The sequence below is a fragment of the Beta vulgaris genome, chromosome 3 (genome assembly GCF_026745355.1).
Source record: "Beta vulgaris subsp. vulgaris cultivar EL10 chromosome 3, EL10.2, whole genome shotgun sequence".
NCBI lineage: Eukaryota > Viridiplantae > Streptophyta > Magnoliopsida > Caryophyllales > Amaranthaceae > Beta > Beta vulgaris.
This window is the reverse complement of record NC_079204.1, coordinates 26,204,501-26,221,985: the sequence shown is the minus strand read 5'-3', so window position 1 is coordinate 26,221,985 and position 17,485 is coordinate 26,204,501. Positions and strand designations below refer to the sequence as shown.

Sequence of the window (17,485 nt, the reverse complement as noted above, 5' to 3'; positions counted from 1 at the left end):
AACTACACTCTTGTAAGAATGGAATGCTTACTCGACATTCTAGCAAGGAATGGGATACTTACCGACACTTTGTTTTTCATTCCGACACTTCTAGTATTACCATAAACATATTTGTAAAGAAAAACTACACATATAGAGGGAAGCAAAGAAACTCGAGCGATATGTGCTAAAAGCGGGTCAAGATAGCACATGTAATCCTAATAAGGAAATGGGTAGATCTAACAATGTGCCCACATGTATTTGTACTGTGAAAAGACATGGAAAGTCTTCAAGAATCAAGAATATGTTTCCTGGATGCCTTGTTCCATTCCCATGTTCAATTGTAGGATAAGATCCCTGTTTAAATACTTTGAATGACAAAGTGTCTTAACACTCAGGTATGTACTCAAACTCGATACTTGAATCCATGTACGAGTAACCTAGCTAAGCATCGTTGTTCAAGTTCAATTGTACCTCATAGAGCTCATCCGACAAAAGAGACACGCGGTGAGCATAATTCAATTGTGAATGGGATTTCATTTCATCCTCCTTCCATGTTAATGGGTTTCCAAGAATATATCCCTACACCAAGAAGAGACAGTAAAAGGTTGAAACAAATCTCAAAGTTGGAAAACTAAAATGTAGATAACAAATCCTAGCTTGCTGTGATAGATGCTTAGTTTTATGTATCCATTTCCCTAAATTAGGTTACAAGTAACTCATGAGTGTTATCTAGACTTGTATCAAGATTTACTGATTGTAGAATTAACTGGACTTGTTATATAATGTTTCCTCCATTCTTTTTTAATCACAACATATACAACCATGGTGTCAAAACAAGGCCTATCATATCCCCGTGTCGTAAAGGTTTTCAAGTCTACCGAACCGATATATTTTTGGTGGAACAACAACACTTCCTTTGTAAACATTATAAGGCATCCAAGGTTTTTGAGATTGTACATGTTTTGACCATTTTTCTGAACTACTCCGTCCTTTATTAGTTTACCCATTTTGACTTTTTACATTTATCGATGTAAAACTTTGAGTAATAATATCTCTAATTATGTATTTGTAAAAATTATAAAAAATTGATATTCTAAAACTACATATTGAGACGAATCAAACGAATCCCACATAATTATATTTTTCCTTACATATAAAGCACAAATGATGGTCAAAGTAACAATGACGAATATTGTTATAAGTCAAAGTGGGTAAACTAATAAAGGACGGAGGAAGTAATATACAAAACGTCAAAACCACATATTATTATGTAAAATGTTATTAGATTTGCGGCAACTACCCAATTAAGCTCTCTATTATAAATGTGTAGAGCGGGTAGTCATTTGCATAATAATGGTTGTTCACAATGTACCTGGAGATTCATAAAAGGCTGAAATCCAACTTTGTTTCCTACAAATCATAGATAACCCAATAAGTTAAAGGATGGAGGTTAAGAGTTCAGACAAAGATAATTACTCAAAAGTTGGGAGGTAGGGGCCAACACACTCACAGGAACACAGGAAAACAGGTTAAAGAAAAGTAAAAAATGTTTGACTAAAAAAATATAGATTTGGTTGTGCTAATTATAATAATAGAAGCTTAAAGCGCAGCCATCCGCAGAATCTCAGAATCTTGCATAGCTTTTAAACTTTCTTTTCTCTCCCACCGTAACAAAAACAAAGTTTGTGAAATTACACACTAGATGACACGAAGAGCGAGCATCTCTTATTGTTAGGAATATAGTGAAAGAGATGTATCCATGCCAGGGGACACATCAGAATTTCAGAAGCTACCTGGACTCCCCAAAGCACTATTCTATTCCATGAGTTCTCCACGACGTCAAATAGTTCAAAGATCGAGTAGAATAATTATTTCGACTTACATTTATGCATCCAGCTTTGGTAATCAATTCCCGTTCTTTGCCCAAACTATAAGGGATTGTTTGGTTCAGAAAGGAGAGAGAAATGAGGAGAAAAACATCAACAAAGGGACACAAAAAAAAAAAAAATTGTTGGCTCAAAAAGATGAGGTAATCAAAATCATATTCGTTGAGGAAATTCAATATGGTATCTGGAAGATTCTACACTTTCTGTTTAGGAGACCATAACTCTTTGGTGACCTCCCTCGGAGAAGCTTTTTGCTGACAACCCCACCAGCATTTTTCAACAACTCAAACTAGCTACCAGCCTGCTCAGTGCCCTTTCCACTCCCCATTCTCATCCATAGTCTCCAAAATGGATAGTAGTGAATAATACAAAAGCATACAGAAATGTTGATGTAAGATGCAACTGGAACACACATCCCATCTGAAGTAGATGCGGGCAAAAGGACGAGCTCAATGGAGTTTAGAAGCTGCAGACTGCAGTTAGAAGCTCCGTGGCAAGGATATAGATATAAATAATGAGGCTAACAGCTAAAGCATAGAAGTCAGACATTATGTCTTCCAATTGAGGGAATTACACATACGAGAACTTTCTTCAAGGCTAAAACAAGAGAGTAAACAGCGAGAGACAGAACAAACAGAAGGAAAGAAAAACCCCATCAAGCAAACAAATATCAATAATCAACTTCAACATAATAATTGATGCACTAATGACAGATATCAACCATCTTATTTGACAAAAAGAAGAAAGTTATGTATTAAAGTTGTATATATATATATATATAAGAAGTTTACCCTGGAAAATCTCTTGTACAACAACAGGGACAATCCTGCCACAATAGGAATCCCCCGCAATGTAAAGCGGATGATTATGGAATCCAGCATGGTCAGCAAGCCACTATACGCAAAATAAGAAAGACATTAATATTAAAAAGAATATTACTTTGTAAACGAACATCATAGTTCAGACAGATTTTATTAGGAAAGGAGATTTCAGATAGGTCTTAAAAAGGTTATTCAAATTAAGGGCTTGTTCTCTTCGGCATAAAACAGCTGAACTGAATTGAACTGAATTAAACTGAATTGGACTGAATTGAACTGAATTGAACTAAAATGAAAAGTGATATGTGAGAGTAAAAGTATTGTCCAAAGCTGAACTGAATTGAACAGAATTGAACTGAAAATAAGCTGGGGAGAACAGGCCCTAAATATATAAAGAAATTAACGTGAAAATAAAGGAGCTTCCGTAAGAAAATTCCATCAACCAAACAAAAGAAGACTAATAACATCCACAATAAAAAAGAATGGCATATGAGAGAAACCAAAGATTTGAAGTGAGTTAGTGACATATGACTTGCGCAAATTTAAATCCAACAAGAAGGTGATAAATATAAAAAGAGGGATTAGGACGCAAAACAGAAAAAATAAATATTTCAATTTGTGGTGTCTGAAATTCATGTCAGTACGGTTTGTGACAAAAACTAGACCAAACAGCAACAATACAGCTTGGCTAACTACACTAAACTGCATTGTGAACCAAACAATCCCTTTTAGTTTAGGCAAAGAAAATACCTTTAGATAAGTGCCAATCAATTTAGATAATATATTCAGATTAAGGCTACTCAATTTCAATTGTAAATAAATAAATAAAGTTTAGATAAGTTCAAAAAAGTGACAATAAGTGCAATTAAGTGATTTGTAGCACTTGTAGGTGTAAAGAACCAACCGTAACCCATGATGTAAAATGGTTTGCAACTTTTGCTGTTTAACCATATTTTCCTTCTCACGGGTACCAGATATATACATCTATAAGAAATACTAACCCTCAAGGAAGAAAGTCGCTCAAGGGAATCACATCTTTAATCTTCAGTTTTTTCACCAAATGTCCCCCAGTTTTCACGTAATTCACAATATACCCTCCAACTTTTGGAAATACACCAAATACCTAGAATTTTACACAAATAACACAACATGCCTTTTTTTCTAACAGAAGGCTAACAATGTTAGTCATTATCCTATAATTAACCCCTAAACCCTAATTAACCTTCCATCCATACCCTTCTTCCCTTTCTTTCTCTCTCCACCAAGCCCCCTCCTCATGCACCACCTAGCCACTAAAACCCCATGCCAACCACCTTGGAACCACTACCGACCCCCCACCCAACACCACCACCAAACCACATCACCTCCACTACCAATCCTCCCACTGACCAACCTCAGATAGTGCGTGTCCTCCACCAATTTCTCATTCACATCCTCCCACTATTGAAAATCTCATAATCTCCTCCAAAAATGGCGTCCAAATCTAAGATCTACTTACTCTTCACCTTTCTCTCTCCTCCAATTCCTCACTTCCTCCATGTCTTCTTCTTCTTCACTTCGTAAAACTTACATAGTTCACATGAACCACCATCCAATACCGTTCATTTTTTAAACCCACCATGAACGGTACTCCTCAAACCATGGTTCGAAAATACGGTTTCGATCGCGGTAACAGGAACGGTCACGGTTTAGCTGGAACGGAACGGATATGTTTGTCGCGGACCGCATCGCGATTGCCGGGCACGAATTTTATATTATGATATTTTAGCGTTTTTTAAAAAAAAATATTGCGCACAAAATATATAAGAATCTTCAAAAAAAATCTTATCATGATTCTGGTCTAAGTTAAGAAATATGGAGTTGAAAAGTTAAAAGTGTTAAAAACAATGCACTTGACTTTTCTTTACCCAAAATAAAAGAAGTAAGAATTTAAGAGAGAGAAAGTTGTACTGCATGTCTCAAAAAAATAATCAAAATACATCTGTATTGCAATTTGCAAGCACTAGTTACTCTTTCCCTTCCAAACTAAGATAATAATAAAAAAATAGATTAACAATATAAAGTAACCTAATCCAGCCATGAGCCATCATTCATCAATACATGTTTCTCTTGGCTACTTCTGTGTCTTCTTCACTATGGCCGCAGAAATTGCCGGTGACTTTTATACTGACGACGAAATTTATATGTTTTAAACTGGAATCAACCTTCGGAGCAAAAGTCCGAATGTTTCCATTAAAGAAATCACCTTTTTTATCTTCAATTTATGGATCTAGGGTTTGTTTTCTGGAAAAAAAATCTGAATATCGCATCTTGTAACGGGAATGCGGGCGATATTTCGTCGTCGCGGTTGGAACGAGCGAAATCTCGGTGTATTACAAGAAGGCGGTATGAACGGGTCGAATTCCGTTCGTGAACGCTGAAATTCGTTACAACTCGGGCGAACCGAATTGATGCGGCCGATATTTAATACTATGCCTCAAACCTACATTCTCTCTCCTCTTCTTCCCCATCTTCGCTACTCTACACTTTGGAGTATTCCTACTCTCTATACCACTCGCACCCTAGATTTCCTCGGCTTGACGTTGCTGGCGAATATAATAAAAATTATTAAAAGTTGACGTTTTGAAAGTATATATTTAGACGAATATAATAAGTCTTTGTGTGACTATATTTTTACTTTATTTAGAATCACAAAGAAGTAAAGAGCGGTCAAAGAAGAGTGAGCGAATAGTACAAAACTCAAATTGTGTCAAGTATTTAGAAATGGAGAAAGCATAGGATTAGAAAGGCTATACGGAAAATCAGTTGGAGGACACGAGAAGATTACTATGATTGGTAAATGGTAAATGGCATAAGTCTGCATTAACCAGATTATGCCCGAGTCTTGTCCAATGGTATGAGAGCAAGTTCACATTGTCTCAAACAGTTGAAACAATATACACCATAGCAATTCCTCTTGTTCCTAGGGTCTCACACGAGCTTAACTAGATGTCACAACAAATGCCACCTTGCTCAAAACTGTTCATAAGGTTCTTACTTTTAGACAAAAGGAAGTAGTTCACAGCTTTCACTCTAGATAATGCATGGGATTACATATTGCACAACACAAAAAGAGCATGTTTCTTCTAGGTGTATGCTTAAACTGGATAGTAGGAGAGCATATGACTCCTTTGAATGGCTTTTTTCAGATAAAGTTCAACCAAAGATGATAATTCTTCAAGAAGTTTGTAAAACAAGTAATAAATGGCATTACCACCATGCTTCATAAGATTGCACTTCACGTGGAGCTTAATGCTTCATATACAGCCATAAAAAGAAATGACCCTTTCTCACATTGCTTACTTCTACTTGCTATGCAAAACATAGGCAAACTAATTTCACAGCTAAAGATTTACTCAGATTTCATTGTTCCCCTATAATGTGCCAAAGTCAGGGATTCTACAATAAAAAAAAAAAAAAGTTTTTTCATAACCTGAATTAATTGCTAACTAATCTGAATGTTTTTGGTATTAAATCTTAAGGCAAAGCACTAGGTTCGCAATACTTTCTTGAGAACCAATCAACTAAATTAGAGGTACCCAAATTTTCAAAAGAACTACAGAAGACAAACCATGTAAGAAGATCAGTCTTCCTAGAAAGAACTTGAAAAGATTAAATCTACATGCAGAATTTTCACAGAGAGATGAGCATATGAAAATTAAATAAGTGAACTTCTCACTCAGAGTATATGTAATTTGCCAAGGACAAACTAAGTTGAGCGCAGTATAATAAAAAAGAATCAGGGGTTAGCTTGGTGTACAACTGTAGCATAGTAAATGAGGAAGCTTTGCCTCATGAAATATCCACAACTGCTCAGTTTATTACAGGATGAAGTGATCTGCAATAAACCAACCCACACTTCCCCTATAGATGACTTATAAGAGGAAACACAGTGTTGTAGGAGGAAATGTTGGGAAATATTGGAGTATTCTCTAGAAGGAGCAGTTATGCCTTTTAGCAATAGAAAGTGCTTGTACTTCTGTTATTGTCTTGGACTGCACTCTATTGTCTTGGTGAACCTAGATATTCTATTAACCTGTACACAGCGCATGTAATAGAATAAAAAGGAAAAATTCCAAAGTGCAGATCTCGACCTTTTTGTTTCTTCTTATTGCATAGAGTTAGTTATACAGGAACAATGTGTCAGTACAACGTCAGTATGGAGCATAATATGTAAAATCACCCTTTTAGTTCTTCCTTATACCTTTATCCTAATAGTTGTAGATTGCGAAGATCTCCGTGATTCTTCTTTGAGTATGCAAAAGAGCATGGTTAGGCCTCTACGGTGACCATTTGCCTCTCCCTATTGCTATTTTATCTATTTACGATCTACTGTATATATTATTGTGTCTTGCGATCCCATAAAACCAACATTTCTCTTAGGAAAACAGCAATGAAAGGGTATAGGAAAGATCCGATGTAATATAGAATTTCTGAAGTAAGACATTAGTATGAGGCTGTTGGAGCAGATGAAACACAACAATAGTCTTCCATGTTTAGATAAAACTAGGGTGCTATCCCAAAACAGTATATATAACTATATAAGTCAAGGTAAATGAGTTTCTTGGAAGTAAATGCTTTTGAGGCATATGCCATAGTACATTAGTTGAGAGTCTTTGTCATTGAATATTCCAATCGAGCACATCAACAATATATAGATTCCTCACCTTTGTCAAAAACTGATATATATGCCGTGATGATGTAATATCATCACTGTAGTAACCTTCTGGATTTGTAGCATAAGAGAAGCCTGTGCCAACGGGTGAGTCCAGAAATATAATGCTAGCTACCTGAAGATCAAACACGATATATTCGTCTTAGTCTACTCATGATTGCAGTATCTGCCAACTTCAACCTCAACTTTATCATGCTATTGACTTCTTTACCGATAAAGCTTTGAAAATCCAAATTAGATAGAAGTGTGAGAGCTATTTTTTTAATGAGAAGATATGGCAGGTATGGGTTTAATCGGACTGCGAAAAGTCCGGGGTCCAATCCAATCCAGTCCAAACTTGTCAGACTAGGCTGGACGGAAATTTTTTTGGACCGGACTCAGACTTTAATTTCGAGTCCAAATATTTCCGGACTGGATTTGGACTCATCCCTTTGGAGTCTAGTAAGTCCACTCCAGTCCAAAAATATTTTAATATATAATATATATTCAATATTTATATATATAATGTATATATACTTAATATTTATATATGTAATATAAAAGATGTATGTGACTTATTTTATGGAATGGATACAATGAACTTAATTTTTCAAATTCAATTATGAGAAAATTTTGTGAATCATTGAATCAAAATCGGGGAAAAAGATAATATAATAATCGGACCGGACTCGATTCGGACTCAAGAAAAAATCATCCGACTGGACTCAAAAAATATTTGGATCAGACTTGGCTCAAAAAACTTTGGACCGGATTTAGATTTGGCAAAGTCCAATCCACTCGAATCCACTTACACCCCAAATAGGGGGTACTAGTAGGAAAATTATTTCTTTTACCTTTGTCCAAGAAGACGGATTTAACTGAAACGTTGGTGATTTCGAGTGCCAATCGCAAGCAGAATTATTGAAAATCAGAGGACCTACATAATGAGCAAACAAGTGTTGAACACTAACTCAAATTGTTTTAATATTTTATTAAAGAGATAAAGATTAGGAGCTCTCCTTGTTCATATCAGATGTGATCAAATTTGGTTCATACCAAAGAAGTGGTATAGGATCCTAGATAAGATCTTTTTTGACTAATGTCTACTACATTTACTATTGTCAATACTACCTCCATTATTTTTTTCGTTTTTTTCACATGGTATCTTTGTGGAATTTTAAAATTCGTGGGGTACCTGTATAGTTTGAAAAATGAATACATGGAACCATTACTATTACAATAAAATGCATGAAATGCCCTTAATGACTAACGACATCAAGTTTTCGTTAGTCATTAAAGCCAAATCAACCTAATTATTTTAAATAATCCCTAATTAACTAAATTTAATGCTAACTAAATCATAAATAATCCTAATTAACTAAATTGAAAAAATAAATAAAAGAAAGAAAAGGAAGACCACCCCCACCCCCTAAAACCCCACCCCCAGCCACCCCAACCCCAGCCACCACTACCGCGGCACTTCTGCCGGAAAACCACCCCAAATCAGCGCGAAACAACCAAAATTTCCACCCTCACCCTCGAAAACCACCTCCACCCTCTTAAAAACCACCCCACCCCTCGAAATTCACCCCTTCCCTCGAAAAAATCCCACCACCCACTGAAATACCACACCGGTGGGGGTGGTTTTAAGGGTGGAACTTTCATCCAGAGGCGCTTCTCTTCTCCGCTCTCACCTCTCCTTCCACCCTCCGCTCTCACCTATACCTCCACCCTCCTCTCTCTCTCTCTCCTCTCCCTCTGCTCTCCTTTTGACTCCTTTCTCATTTGAAATTCTGGTAGCAGGAAGGGCAAGAACCCAAAAATTATGGGCCACAAAAGGGGGTGGGTGGTGCTTGGCGGTGTTCAACATGGGTTAGTTTGGAGGAAGGAGAAGTGGAAGGAGAAGGGGGTGGGTATAAATGAGTGATTCAGTGTGGTTTCGAGCGTGGCAGGGGAGTGTATAGCTGGAAGTCAGGGGAGGGGGTTTCGGGTGGAAAGGGAATGGGGGTGGCAGGGGAGGAGGAGGTAGATGGGTGGTAGGTAAGGAACGAAGACGCAGAGAGCAAGAGGAGGAAGGAAAATCTCTCTCCTCCCTCACCTGAAATTCTGGTGGCAGGTTGGGGAGGGGGAGGGTGAGTGGTATGGTGCGGTGAATGCGGAGGAGAGAGAAGATGGAAGGAGAAGGTGGTTGGTGGTGCAAAAGTGGTGTGGGGCAGGTGTTAGAGAATTGGGGTAAAAGAAAGAAAGGGGAAGAGATGAGAGAAAGGAATTAGCTGTCTAAACCTAAAGGAAACTTGACATAGTTAGTCATTATGGGTATTTCATGCATTTTATTGAAATAGTAAGATTACCTGGTGCATTTTTCGAACTATAGGGATACCCCATGAATTTTAAAATTGTACAGGGGTACCATGTGGAAAAACCGTTATGGTTTTTATTACTATTTCCTCTTGTTTCATTGGTTGTAACACTTTGGCTTTTGCACTATTCATATAGGAGCCTAGAACAGATCTTTTTGACTACATTGTACTATTCCTAATAAATATTTAAAGTTGTTGTACATTGGCAACCATAAAAGTCAAAGTGTTTCACGATAAGGTCTAATAAGTTCAGATATGTTCACTTCAGCAAAAATAAGCAATATTAAGGTTCCACACACTCACAGACTAGGTCTAATAAGTTTAAATAAGCTCACATTAGGTCAGATAAAATCTCATAAGGTCTAATATGTTCTGATAAATTTCGAGTAGTTTAGATAAGTTAATATAAGTTGTAATAAGTTTTGATAAGTTCATATAAGCAAAAAAAATAAGTTGAAAAGAACGAAACCTAAGACTTTTTCTTAAAGTTCTTATGGCTCTTACTTTATTTTCATATTGGATCCACCAAATTCCACAATGTCTCATAGACACATTCTCTCCTGATTTCACACCCTCTCTCCTCCTTGTCTTGGTTCTACAACAAATAGGAAAAAATTTAAAATTTGGAGGGGTTAATTAGGATTAGAGGGGTTAATTAGGATTAGAGATGTTAATTAGGGTTAATAACTAATAGAAACTTTATACCGTTAGTCATTAATGGCATTTTATTGAAATAATAAGGAAACCTGGTGCATTTTACAAACTATAAGGTACCCCGTAAATTTTGAAATAAGAACTTAGGTTAGTCTCTCTTTTTTGCGGGAAAAAAAGCATTTTTCTTAACTAGCTTCTGGTTTGTTAAAAAGAATTTAGAAAATAAGGTCACGAAAGTTACTTCATATAAAGTTGAGGGTAGCATCTAGAATCAATTTACAAAATTCCACCTATCTAGTTATTTGTAAAACAAAAGGTCAGTAGATCACCCTCTAAAATTTCCAAAAGGAAGAAAGAAAGAACATACCAATCTCTATAACAAGTCCGGAAAAAGCAGAGCAACCAGGACCTCCAGTGAGCCACAGCATAAGCGGGTCTCTTTCAGGGTCTCTCTCCGACTTAATAAAGTAGTAAAATAGCTTCACTTCTTCATCTTTTCCTACCCCAACATACCTGCATGCAATTCAATTCATTTTCCATGTCAAAACCCACCTAAATTAAGTTCGAGGAATTACATAAAACTTATCTTCTGATGTTTTTTGTCTCTTAAAAAGATTTTTAACTAGAAACATCACAAGGGAACAGAGGAAGTATCAATTCAGAAAAAAGAAATTACCCAGTTTCAAGATAAAATGGAAGGTCGCCCGGATACCCAGGTATGGATTTGACAATATTGGGTGAAAAAGCAGAAATTGCTGTTAGGATTAGAAGGAGTAAGGAAATTTCAACAAAAAGAATTTGAAGTATGTTTCTCACTGTTAGCTTTACCATTTTTACTATACAATCTAGATGAACTGTTAGAATCACCAATCACGCGGATAATCTTTACATATGGGAATGGCGGAATGGCGAAACTGAAGGAGTAAAATTGTAAAATAATTGTGTGAATGAAGTGTCAATATGATAGAGAATTAAATAATCACACAAGGGGTTCTATTCAAAAAATAATGATAATAGTGACACATGGGGTAGACCGGTGAAGTATTTAGAGCAGTATACGCTTAGCTCCTCTTCTCCACAAATTTTTTTTCCTAGATAAGGAATGAAAAATCTACTTCCTCCGCTTCTAAATAAGTGCAACATTTCTTATTTTCACGTTTGTCAATGTATTATATTAATATCTTCAATTATCAATAAGTAAAAATTATAAAAAGTTGATATTAAAAAAATTCACATTCAGCCGAATCTAACAAGATCCCACATGATTATGTTTTTCCTAAAATGTAAATCACCAAAGATAATTAAAGTTTAAACTGTGAATGGTAAACACTATGCAAATGTTGCACTTATTTAGAAACGGAAGAAGTATTAGGTTGCCCTCCTCTCAAGAGAAATACCTAATACATCGAAGATAAGAATAGAAGAAAGTGAAAATTTTACAATTTGAGATATGAAAATTAAAATTAATTAGATGATCAACATTAACGATCCAGTCAGCCGCTCTATTTGCTTCCCTAAAGATATGTCGAACTTGGAATGAATTGAACTTTGTAAGTAGTAGCTTGGAGTCATCGATGATGGAAGTGATCATCCACGGAACTGACCACATATTATTAATAGCGATCATCTGCAAACATTAAGCAGGGGATATATAGTTGATCCCCTTTTGCTTATTTTGAACCTTAACCCTGACTTTGGCAGCGTGCTCTCAATAGCAAGTTTTTAAATAAGAACGTCCATACAAATAATAAATAGGTAAGTGGATAGAGGATCCCCTTGACGAAGTCCTCGATATTGTTTAAACATTTACCTTCTTCTTGTCTATCAGAAACATATGGCGTACTAATATTTACAGACTTTCAAAGCTTTGATTGCTACGGGAACTCTAGTTGAGGACGCGATGAGAATGCGGGTAGTCAAGAAAGATGAACCTATTGGCGGCACTACTTATAATGCAAAGTTTGGAAATAACAAAAGAACCCAAAACAATGATTCAACAGCTCTTAAGACAACTAATGTGATCCATGTCATTGGCACATCTTCTGCATTCTAGTTACGACCATAAAGGAACTTTACTCCTTTGAACATGACTTATTCCCAAGACCTATCCAAGCTTAAAAAGGCCAATCTCATTTAACCCTTGAATCCACGCCCACCTCCTAAAAATCCTTACCCCGGTTACGACATAATTAACTAAAACTGTGAATACCATCAGAGCCGGAGCATAATACTGAACACTACATAGCTCTAAAGCATCAAATCCAAAATCTTGTGGATGATGGAAAACTCTCTTTAGGCTCCATTTCTGCTAAACCAAACGACTATCAGCCCAACATCACAAAAAAAACCCCTTCCTAATCATAAATCCTCATTGGCGATCAATGCAATCTCTTCAATGTCAGACGGATGTGATCCAATCCAGTTAATCAGCAAGACAGTTCCTCGAATTTATGAAATGCTAATAGCCGCAGGTTACAAGTTTCTGGTCTATGACTATTACACTCGAGAAAAAGTCAAAATGATGCCTTGTAAAGACCCTAGTTTCACTCTCAACAAGGATCCATTCTCTGACATGTGTGGAACCTTGGATTATGATGGTGCTTTCTTCATCTCGGACTTTGATGCTGATGAAGACGCCTCTTCGGCCTTGACAATTATGAAGAAAAGCACTAGAGGACATTCCACTAGTCCAAATACATACCAGAGCCCCATCTGCCTCAATGATCTTGGTGATGAGGAGTACGTGGATATATCCCATTTGACTAGAACACGTTGCCATTTTAAACCATCCCATTTGGAGGATGAAAATCCTTTGGAGGTCTTGAGAAGGAAGGAAAAGGGCAAAGAGCCAATGATAGAGGATAGTAACAAGGAAGATAATGCTATCAAGCGCATGAAAGAAGTAAATGCTAATGTTTTCATCTAGAAGTTGTTAATGCATTCCCTACCTCACGGCCGTTTTGAAGCATCTCAATGAAGCCTCTGTAAGTTCTTCTATAATGCCTGACCAAATGGTGGGGATTATTCATGGGGCAGATTGAACTCTCATGTTTATAGAAAATGATCTCCCTGATAATATCAACCACAACAACTCATTACCCATCACTATACGTTGTAATGGATGGGAGATACCTAGGGTATTGATCGACAACGGCTCCACAATCAATGTTTGCCCTCTGCGTGTGCTAACAAGACTCGGTTATTCAAAACAAGATATGGTGTCATACGACCAGGTGGTTGAAGCATATGATAATGCTAAAAGAGAAGTACTGGGTTTAGTCAGCCTCCTCATTGAATGTGGTCCCGTGGCAAATAAGGTGGAATTCATGGTCATTGAAATTCAAGCATGTTTTAACTTCTTATTAGGAAGACCATAGCTGCATGAAAATAGAGCAGTGACCTCTACTCCACATCAGAAGGTAAAGCTTCACACTGATCAGGGTGTTGTGACTATTTTTGGTGATCTAGAAATTATGACCATCTCCAACACCTGAAAATCGGTATTGCATCTGAACAAAGTAGAGGGCTCTAGATTGGATGGTTATACTATCCACTGTATTCTAGCAGCACTTGAAAATCCATGGATGAATGAGGTCCCAACAGTCACACCAGATGTAAGTGCCGAAGAAACGGAACCAGAATATAGTGAGGATGACGAGGAAAAAAATAGGAGTTTCCGAGCATTGGCACTCATGATACATCAGTTGAAGCATCGGAGGAATCCTGTGTCGGCAATTCTCAAGATGATGATAATGACTCAAAGAAGAGATCTAGGACAGATGATTTTGACTTGAATTTTAAGACAGTAGGTCATATCCGAGAGGTTCACACTAAATCATTGGTTCTCTTTCCTGGATATCAACGTGAAGATCACTATCGCGAACCGCCACATTTCTGGAAGTTTGACGGGAACGGTGATCCTTTTTTTCACTTAGTTAAATTTATGAATCCCTTACACCCATGGGGCATACTAGAGGAAGATTACCCCATGCTGTTTGACAAGAGTTTAGAAGGACCAGTTTTGGACTGGTACTATTCTTTGGATTATGTGGATAAAGTTAGTTGGGACCATACTCAATAAAATCTCAATCCTATATTCACAAATTGGCCGATACTTTAATCTAATTTCACAAAAACCCAATCCTTTCTTGCACTTTTGTTCGAGATGCACCCATAACCGCATACAACTTCGTTTCCCTATTACTGATCAAGAGTTCATGCTCATATTGTTGCGAAACCTGAACAATTTTTATTATCTTCACATGGTTACTATCAAGTACACCTCCCTCAGGCACATGGAATAACACGGATTTGACATCGATGCTCTGAAATTGTAAGAGAAACGACCTTGGGAAGATCTTGAAACCCCCAACACAAATCGAAGGGTATACGCTAAGATGGAAGAACCATTGAGTATGGTGTATGATCTGCCTTCGGAGCCAAAGTATAATTCAAGCCTCGACATATGTGCATTGTTTACCCCTTCCTGGAACATACATGAGCAAACTTTGTGCTTATTATCGCCAATTTGGGCATGAAACGGATCGATGCCATAATCTTTACTACAAATAAAACTCGGTTGATCGAGGCATCATTAGTCCAATCCATAAGGAAGTGCCCGCAAGGAAAGTGTCGGCGCGACCTCAACCTCAATCCCAAGTTGATATCTTTCGCAAAATAGTCGAGCAAGGTCGGATTCATCCACTTCCTAGACACCCAGGGGCAAGTCTCGTAGGGTTGAATCTCCTCAAGTACTGCCAATATCATCAGTTGCATGGTCACGACACAAACCAATGTCATTCTCTCAGCCATCGCATCAAGCAAACCACCAACATAGCTCTTGTCTATCGCAAAGCTACATGATCATCTCACAAAAGAAAAAACCTTCGGTATAAGTCATGTAGGGGGTTAACCCATCGAAAAAAGAAAAAAAAATTCCAGCTTGTTAGTGTCACAAAAGAAAAAAAACTTGCACTGTGAGATCACTCCATCTATGTAGCACCTGGGGTACGTAGGTTGCTTAATATGAGTACAACTGCTTTATTAAATAAAAAACTTTAGTTCTTTCTAAAAACAATGAACTACGATGAGTCTGATTCCCCATAAAATGCACCTGGAGCAATGGGGATATGTAGGCAGCCTTCGAGTTTGACTCAAATGTACTAACCATTGTATTTCAGGCAATGTAATCAGAACTCAAGATGCAGTCATCACATGATCGATTTCAGAATGCCGAAGTGACGCATCAATGGGGATACATGCCCTAATCTCTATATTTTTTTTGTCTTTGTTCAAATATTAAGCAGGGAATGGAAGAATGAAAAAATGAAAAAAAATCTGTTTTCAATTCCAATGGCAGTAAAATTGCTCAAGAGGGTCAAATAAATAAATAAATAAAACCTAAATTATAAAGGTGGACCATTCAAGTCAAAATATTGCAAAATTGTTTTCAAAAAATTTCCTTTATTTCGCAATGCATTCTACAATAAGTAGCTTTCTTCTCTTTTCTTTTAGGAAAAATTGTTTTAATTAAGTCAACCTTTGCGTGGTCTTCCAATTTCAAGTCTAACTTTTGATTATTCCTAGTCAAGTCAACTTTGTAGCACCATTAACTTTAATTAGGATAAATGACCGGTAACCTGATAAATTGGTAAATAAAAAAGTTTACCAATTAACCCACCCATTAACCCACCCAAAAACTGATAACCCACCCATTAACCCAAAAACCCACCCAAAAATTGAAAACCACCCATTAACCCACAACACCATCCCCACCCCACCCCACCCCACCCACAACAACAACTGCCCAACCACCCCATCCCCTTCCCCCTTCGAATCTCGCGCCACCCCCTCCCCTGCCGGAAAATCGCTCCCCCTCCCTGTCCCCCTTCGAATCCCGCGCCTCCCCCTCTCCCGCCGGAAAATCGCTCCCCCTCCCCTTCCCCTTTCGAATCCCGCGCCTCCCCCTCCCCTGCCGGAAAATCGCTCCCGCTCCCCTTCCCACTTCGAGTCCCGCACCTCCCCCCTCCTCGCCGTAAAATCGCTTCCCCTCCCCCACCCCTCCGACCGCGCTTCCCCGTCCTCACCCCTTCGAATTGAATCCCGTGCCTCCCCCTCTCCCACCCTCGTTTCAGCCCAGAAAGACATGGAGGAGGCAGCTGATCTAAAGGACTACGGTTGCGGGCTTCCGGCGAGAGTGAGGGAGGAGGACGGAGACGAGTGTGCCGGCGAGAGTGAGGGAGGGGAGGCGCGGGGGGGGCTGCATGGGGAGGAGGAACGGTGCTGGTGGGCGAGGTGGGGGAGGGGTGGGGGTGGGGTGCGTGGGGAGGAGGAAGGGTGCTCGTGGGCGAGGTGGGAGAGGGGTGGAGTGGGGGGGTGTTGCTGGTGGAAAGGCAGCAGGGGCAGGGGAGGGGAGGAGTGGGGTGGGGAAAGCTGCTGGTGGGAGTGCAGGGGCAGGGGAGGGGTGGGGGTGGTCTAAGGAAGAGGGAAGAGAAAGATGACAAGAGGAGGGGTTAGTGAGAAAAAAAACAAAAAAAAAACAAACCAATCATTTGGCGACACGTGGCACATGTAACCTACTAAATAGGTCACAAACAGGTTAAAACTCAATAGAAGAAAATAGCCTTACAAGCCTAACTTGACTAGGAATAATCAAAAGTTAGACTTGAAATTGGAAGACCACGCAAAGGTTGACTTATTTAAAATAATTTTTCGTTTCTTTTAATTATTTTTATCTACCTTTTTTTTGATGAAGAATGTTATACTTTTGACATTTAACGATACTAATAAATCTGTTTCAGCATAAAGTTCTAAAACAGCATATTGTTCGTTGCCAAAGTGTCTCATGACTCTCATCATATCATACACCAAAATTATTCATTAGTCATCACAAACATCACCGTCCAAGTCTCAACATATAGACAAATTTCTAGAGTGATTTCCATTTCCTTTTCCTTTCCCCCTTCACTCGGGACGGTATGTGGGAGGATTACAAGGCCATTTGATTATTTGATGGCCAAAGGATCTGGAAGAGCACAACCATTGCAAGGAAATGAAATAACCCGTTAAGCTTTTCGAGTGTCAGATATGAAC

The 17,485-nt window shown here is 38.1% G+C and overlaps 1 protein-coding gene across 15 annotated transcripts in view; it reads right to left on the bottom strand.

Moving 5' to 3' along the window:
- Positions 1–11,388, bottom strand: part of LOC104906873 (serine carboxypeptidase-like 7) — a 40,144-nt gene extending 28,756 nt beyond the window's left edge. For 3 of the 15 annotated variants that reach the window (XR_007272661.2, XR_007272662.2, XM_019252496.3), the window contains exons 1-7: positions 11,070–11,388; positions 10,761–10,906; positions 8,234–8,316; positions 7,393–7,515; positions 2,660–2,762; positions 1,355–1,392; positions 454–561 (exon numbers count right to left, since the gene is read on the bottom strand). Coding sequence is in view for 11 of the 15 variants with exons in the window: in XM_019252496.3 (XP_019108041.1) it covers positions 454–561; positions 1,355–1,392; positions 2,660–2,762; positions 7,393–7,515; positions 8,234–8,316; positions 10,761–10,906; positions 11,070–11,224 (756 nt within the window). In the remaining 4 variants the exon portion in view is untranslated. The remainder of the gene's footprint in view (positions 1–453; positions 562–1,354; positions 1,393–2,659; positions 2,763–7,392; positions 7,516–8,233; positions 8,317–10,760; positions 10,907–11,069) is intronic. The other 12 variants (XM_019252492.3, XM_019252493.3, XM_019252494.3 and 9 more) reach the window with 9 other exon arrangements.
- Positions 11,389–17,485: the final 6,097 nt, after the last annotated feature.